At 37.8% G+C, this 7,564-nt stretch overlaps 1 protein-coding gene across 6 annotated transcripts in view; it reads left to right on the plus strand.

The window, feature by feature from the left end:
* The window catches only part of si:ch211-278a6.1 (SRC kinase signaling inhibitor 1), a 138,510-nt gene extending 131,028 nt beyond the window's left edge, over positions 1 to 7,482 (plus strand). For 5 of the 6 annotated variants that reach the window (XM_047356912.1, XM_047356913.1, XM_047356916.1 and 2 more), the window contains one exon: positions 1,694 to 7,482. In XM_047356912.1, coding sequence (XP_047212868.1) covers positions 1,694 to 1,699 — 6 coding nt within the window. In that variant the 3' untranslated portion in view covers positions 1,700 to 7,482. The remainder of the gene's footprint in view (positions 1 to 1,693) is intronic. The other variant, XM_047356914.1, reaches the window with a different exon arrangement.
* Positions 7,483 to 7,564: the final 82 nt, after the last annotated feature.

Raw genomic sequence — 7,564 nt, forward strand, 5'->3', positions numbered from 1 at the left:
AAAGAATAAAATAACCAATTTATTTAAACCAAAAGAAGAAAAAAACATTCAACTGTGGCAGACTTTATAAGTAACATTTTTTTTTTTTTTTATTGTGAAATACAGAAAACAGTGTGAACATAAAGCAAGAGTTGTTGTAAAAAGAGAGCAAAAGGCTTGCTTTAGGGGGGAAAATGCACTATTTTCATTAAACTGCCTCTTTTATTTTAATTCGGTTATTCAAACCTGAATGGTTTCTTTTCCTATCTGAAAGCTGAAAATTGGTAGGCAATAAATCATTTGGATAATGATCCAAAGCACAGAGGTATTCAACACAGACTCAAAAATCAACATTCGGCAATGGCCATCTCAGCCACCTGCCCTGACCTCAGTCTTTTTAGAAAGCTGGTAGGGTGAGCTGCATGGGAGATGGAATAACAGAGATATCAGGACTCTGGATGATCTAGAAAGATCATGCAAAGAGGAATGGTCTCTCTGCATGCTCTCTGAAATCTTACAGAAGTACCAATAGGTGTGGCACCATTGATTTTGTTAAAAGCTATTTTTTCTACAACTAAATAAACATACTCAAATTAAAGGATGTGCGAGATATTTTGCTAGAACAAAAGATGAATTTATTTGAAAAGTTTCTACACATCTTTTCCAGGTGTGTCACTAAATGTGGAGGCACTGAGGCTCTCTTCTCCCCAAACCCCCTTTCAGTCAAAGTAAAGCATTTCAGGCATGAGGACCAATCAAATCAATATGCCCCGCTGCTACAGTTCAAAGCCCCTGTTACTCCTCGTTTGCTTTGCCACAGATCAAGGAAGGCATGACAATTGGATCATTTTCATGCCTCAAACCTTCCAATTCTGGATTTGGCCTCATATGACTCCCAACAGTAAAACAGCCAGTTGTAGGTGATGAGCACAAGGCGGGACTAGTGACGTCACGTCTTGTCATTTGGTGTGAAGCTGTGAGAGTGTGTGTATGCTAGAAGGCAGCTCTCCCAGGTTTAAAGACCATGTTAGCAGTTTGTATCAGGTTTAAGAAGAACGTTGCAAGCAGAAACAACTAAAGCTGGCTTTATTTCCCAAAAAAGACAAAAGTTGTTGATTTTTTTTCACCTGTTTGCTCTTTTGAACAAGTGGATAACTTTCCTGACTAAACTTTTTTGTCCCATTCTGTGTACTTTTAACTGTTGGTGCCTTGCACATACGGCATGCAAAAGGTTTCTGTCACATGCATTCACATCAGCACCTGAAAAAGTCATCTTGAAATGTATTTCCCACAAGTTTCATTCTGTTGAAACAGTGCCATCTACTGGCTGAATCTTCCATTGTTTTCAATTAAATAAAGGTGCGGCTCTATATGTTCATCTGTGTATGTTGCTTTTTCAACGAATGAACATCATAAGAGAAAGTGTTAAAGTAAAGGTAGTCAACAGTGTAATGCATAGTTTTTCACTGTTGCTCCTTATTAGTGGGATCAGTGGTTCTGTCATCATGTACAGATGGTAGCCTCTGTCTTGGCTTTCATCACACATGCTGATATCAACCTGAATAACAATCTCCTGTGTTTGTCTCCTGTTCTCACTCCCCCTTCCCCTCACTACATGTTTTCTTGTGATACTTCTTTATCCTGCCCCTCTGTGTGAACCCGTGCTGCCCTTCACCTCCTGGCCTGCCCGTCTGCTGCACCTGTAACCCTGCAGCAGTGAGCGACCTGTCCCCGTCCAGCCTCTTCAGCTTCCTCCTCCTCCTGTTCACGTGACTACAGAGATGCACTCTTATCTGCCCATTTTACTTAACCAGCTCCATTAACATCTCTAGTATTCAGTCCAAAGTTATGCTTCTAGATTTTAGGACTTTTAAAATTTTTCATAATTTCCCACTTCAACCCCTGAAAACCTCATTTCTTTGCGCTCCTCCTCCATCCCCTTCTGTCTTCTGTGTCCCTGCTCTACTCCAAGGCCTTGAGGATCAACAGCGCTGGAACCACTGAACCATACCTGTCTGGACTGAAAGCGAGCATTTTTTTCGGCCAAATGCCTTCTCCTGCAGCAGCTTTTGCACCTGGCTTGAGAATGTCGCCCCATGAGGGGACTGTCCCCTCCCTGACAGTTTCCTCCAGCCAAGCAAAGGCCCTCTTGGCAAACCTGTCAGCCTCTGGCCTGTGCACGGAGGCCCTGCTCCTGTCCTCTGCTCTACGCCAACGCCGCCTTCTCCGGGAGCAGAGAGCATCATCCTCTCTTCCCAGCAGCCTGTCCTCCACCCCCACATCCTCCTCTTCACCCACAACCCCTACTCCATCCCTTTCTCCCTCCTCTCCCACGCCTCTTGGTTCCTTTACCTTGTCCTCTGGGATTGTCAAACTCACCAGACGAAGACTTGACAGCCCCCAACAACTCAGCAACTGTAAGGATGGTGACAACTCTTAATAATGAGTAATGTTGGGGGGAGGACATGTTAGAATACAATTCTAAAATCATCTTGTCTCTGAGCAAGAATAGATAAATCTTTTTTTACTGATATTTTCTTTCAGGATTCCTTTTATCCATCTTTTCTTCTTTTTGGATACTTCATAATTTCACTCAGTTTTCTTCTTGGATAAGTTTCCATCTCTCATCTGGTTCCACGGTCTCCCACACAGTCCTACTGCCAGAATTCCAAATAGAGTGCACACAAACAGGCCAGGCCTCCCATTTCCACCAGCTGTCTGCTACAAGGTTGGTGTTGTCTGACATGTTCTCGTTTAGTGGGCTGTTAGTGGTATAGTTACCATATCTAGACTGTGACTATGAAAGTAGAGTTGCAATAATCACCAAATTATAGTTGTATATGTTTAGGATGATGTTGCTCTTTCGTACCTGCATAACCTGGCAGAAGAAGTCTGCTGTGAAAATAAGAAAAAAAGACAAACGCGATGAATGTGGTTTTAAGGTGTCTTGTGCAAAAAGGGAATTCTTTAATTTTGTTACATCAACCAAGATTTAGACTTCAAATCGGTGCTATAATTTCCCCTTTGTTTGTACACACTGAGAGTTTACATGATTGTTCTCCCTCCGCTGCACATTCCTTTGGGTTCTAATTTAATGCTGCATTTGAAGTTTTGTATGTGTCTCTGCAAATGAAACCCTTGCATCTATTATTGTTAACATGTCTAGGATGTTTATTCTGAGGGGAACAAGGATATTGCAGCATTATCAATGAAAGCACACTGTAACGAGCAGCCATGAATCTTCACATCTCTGTTTGATATAGAATGAGGAGGCCAAGTTACACTAAAAGAGGGGAAACTGCAAAGGAGGGTCGGTATTACCCATGTGGATTTACTGTATGTGTGTTGTAACTAGTTGTTTATGACAATCAGGATGTTTTCACTGTAGCATCTCGCAGGTTGTTCTGACACCTGACATCAAAACCCATTCCAAAGACTCAAGCACATGCTTGTAACGTTAAGCTGTACAGCACAGACATAATCTGTTTCTTTATCTTTAATATTATACAATGATATATTTTATGCTGCCCCTCAGGTGAAATTGATCACACTGACCCCACATTTCACCCAAAAAGAATGATTTCCTTTTGATATTGTTGCTTCAAGATTATATGGTAAAAAATTTCCAGATTTTATCATAGTTTGTACATTATCTTTGACTATAATGAACAGATGGCACTAAATTACTGTTTGAAATATATATATATATAAAAGAACAAACTTTTAATTAGCACAGGTTTAGATATCATATTGCTTGGCCCTTGTGAGGAAATCAGGGCGGATCATAAAAATATAAAGAAAGCACAGTTTCTTCTCAAAATACAAGATCCCTCTTTATTAGCTTAGTTATTAAATAGTTGAGGAGGCTATAACATTTTCATTTATTACAATTTTGTGCAATGACAAAATAGAAATAAGAATCTACAATTATTTTTGCTCATTTAAGGTATGGGTGTCGGAGTTTTTCAAACTAGCATTCAGACTCAGTAGAAGACTGGGGGACCATCACTGCACAGGCTGTGATATATTTGTACATGTTATAGTACACTGATAAAAAGGTATCATTGATGCTCAACTATATACAGGTGCATCCCATTGAATTAGAATATTATGTTAGCTTAATTTATTCCATTAATTCAATTCAAGGAGTGAAACTCATATAGACACATTATGCAGTGTCTGTTGGTCTTGGTCCACTGTGTAGTTATCAAGTCCAAAGCCAGCTCAGCCATCCACTGTACCAGGACATTTTTTTTATTAGCCATAGCCATACACATCAAGATTAAACAGAACTATACACTTGAAAAATATGACCTTGTTTTCCAATAAATCTACATAATATGCGTTTCACTTCTTAAATTGAATTACCAAAATATATTAACTTTTCCATAATATTTTAATTTGAGATGTGTCTGTATATACTGATTTTAGACGTTTGCAGGTTGATGCTTTCAAAGCATGCTGATGAAGTAAAGGAGTCCTGTTGCTAAATTGGTTTGTTGCAGTCTGACAAAAAACTGTTTAGTTGCTGCAGTATTTTCATTACAATAAATCATTATCCAAACGCTTAAAAAGTGTTTGTCAGAGAACCTATATTAGTTCCACAAAAGATTACTACATAAATATAGCTAATATCTTCAAACAATTTAAAACTCAAATTATTTGAAAATTCAATAATTATGACCATTTACTTTTTGTTCTGGCTCAGCATTTTTTGGCAACCAGGGTTAAAATGTCCCCTTATGAACTGGATTAACGTTGATGAGCACAAATCTATAAATTACACACGTTCTCGTAGTTTTATCAATCCAGTTTTGACTTTCATTATTACGGGCCGCTGGTGTTTCTCTAACAGCTGTTTGATTATTTACATCATATCACAGTGGGGGAGTTTATTTTTAAGTGTAGATCCTTCATAATGAACCATTCTGGGGTTGCATGTCTTCTGTGTCTGGCTGGAATCTGCCTTGTTGTATGTTGACAAGGTTAAACGAACAGTTACACTTCTCTGCTGTTCTCCAGAATGACTAAAAGAAACGGATTAACAAGTGCAAAAGAGGCTCGTGTCAGAGAGCAGGCGGCGTGAGGAGCAAGGATTAGTTTGAGCACATGAGTTTGAAGGCTACTTTAATAAGGCTAGCTTTGACTCGCCCAATCTCCATGGATAGAGCTGGAGTGAAAGGATGAGTCTGACAGTCAGAGACACTAATCAGCTGCTTGTTCCCCTTTGCTTTCGGTTTGCATTGTCTTCATGTGTGCGGTCTGTTAAAACTATTTTACTTAAGGTTAAGATAGGATGATTTTTGATGAGGTTCAGTTCTGAACATGTGCAATATGTATTTGGTACTCTCACTCTTCTACCAAGGGATTCCTCTTTGCCTTTGCCATACTTATGCCTGATTGTCTCCAAGGACCTGCAAAGTTTTTTTTTTCCTAGTGCCTGAATGATCTTGTAATTAAAAATTATATCAGCAACACTGACAGAATAACACTTTCGTGTTTTTTACCAAGTTTCAGAGTACAGACTAGAAAGTCGCTTGAGCTTTGACGGTGAAAATCTGTAATATCACAGCCTCATACTTAGTGCATTCTGGATCTGCAAGGCAGATTCAGTCAAATGAAAGAAATCCTCAAAGCTGTAACATTTCAAGATAAATTTACAGTTTGTGCATTTAGTGAGCAGCAAGGAGGAAGTATGTGGTAGTTTAGCCTAAGTGAAATCAGAGAGCTGTATTAAAATGCCACCTGGACTTTTTTATCACAAAACAAGTGTTAGTGGGCTGTGATTTTAACATGCTTGGGGGGCTTCAAGCATGTTAAGCACACTCTGGCAATCAGAAAAACCCATGCAAACTTGAAACTAGACATAGGAGAAATATACAGATATAAATATATCTAAGTGAGATGTTTGTGTATGATATAATTGTGAAACAATTTGAATATATATATAAATATGTAGGTCTAGATTAAATTCAATACTGTAAATGTCCTCATCTCTTCTGATTTATATATTAGTGACCATTTTGTACAGAATTTTCTTTTTTAATTCATTCAAAGAGATATTACATTTCACTCTGAGATTATTTATTCATATGCGGAACATTTTGATATAATTTAAAATATCTGTGTAGATAAGTATTAGGTTCTGTAATATATTTTGAAGTTAATTTTGAAATTCTAGGGTTTTCTTTACAAATAATGAGTTGAACTTTATGTAATTATAACGATTTAAAAAGCTTTTCCCTGAAAATGCTCGTCCAGCTTGTTTGCACCTTTGGCTCCTAAAGTTAAAGTGTAAGAGGCTAGACTAGTGCCTGTTAGTAGGGGCTTATTTTGCTACTATCTATTTGTTTAGGCCTGGGTTATTTTTTATGTGTTTATTCTTTTTTCTCACCTTACTCTGCCATTCTGTATTTTTGTGATCTAAATGGTATTAGTGACACTGGAGATGGTCGGAAACACAGAAGATGTAGTACTTACTGTGACATGAGTCCAAAGGCTTCACATGAGGCCTCACTGTTTTGTCTAAAGGAAAGTACTTGGCTTTATCTATTTCGCCTGTTTTATTTGTTTGCATGTGAACTGAGATGGCAGGAATGTGGATAAAAAGGTTCAGACTATAAGTGTACATTTTGTTGCTTATACTCCTCCAGTTTGTGACTTTAAGTAGCGTTTACGCTAAACTATCAAAATGATAAAAGATGAACTTATTAGGGAATCATGCGAAGATGTATGAAGTCTTTGATTTTGCCATTGTATTTTTTTTCCATATACTCAACCTACATTCTGTAGTATGTATATGAGATTTTTACTTGAATGTGTGGATGTTCAAAAATCTTGGCATCAAAAATATATTTAAAAAATTTAATTGACTTGTAAATAGGTTGAGTCATAGAGAGTTTACCGAATTATGTCCAAAAGAAAATGTTTTATTAATAAACTATGATGATGGGTACAAAGGTATATACAAAAACAATGCATGTATAGTCTCAAGCAAATGCACGGTGCAGTCTAGAGAAAAAAAAAAGTTACGTACATGTTTTTTCACAGTTATAAGAAAGAGTCGGAGAAGTGGGTATATATGTTCAAGATTTACAAACAAGAACGATACGTTATTTTAGTATCTGTGACACGGGCATGTTCAGTCTTACTGTGAAGTTACGTGAAGATAATGATAGTGGTTGGAAGCGTTTAACGTCCAGGGATCTGAAGGCCCGAACGCACCCCAACATAAGAAATCAGCTTGATTCTCCCATTTGTAGAGTAGTGTGACATAAGAATAAAAATAACTACAGAAAACAGATCAATTATATGAGATATATAAAATTGAAATGCCTACTGATACTGGAGATAATTTATCAGCGTGGATGCCATGATGTTCTGTGAGAAATGTGTGTTTTATTTTCCGTGAGAAGACAGCAGGCAACCCGTACCTGCCTTCTTTTGTACATTATTTGCTGTGATTGTGTGTCCAATAAAGTTCAGCCCTCTTGTACAGTCTGATCTTGCTTTATTCCTTCTGTTTTTGTGACTTTATCTCACACACGAGTCACATCTCGCATCATAAAGAAAACGAATACAAAAA

This window comes from Girardinichthys multiradiatus, chromosome X, assembly GCF_021462225.1.
Source record: "Girardinichthys multiradiatus isolate DD_20200921_A chromosome X, DD_fGirMul_XY1, whole genome shotgun sequence".
Lineage (NCBI taxonomy): Eukaryota > Metazoa > Chordata > Actinopteri > Cyprinodontiformes > Goodeidae > Girardinichthys > Girardinichthys multiradiatus.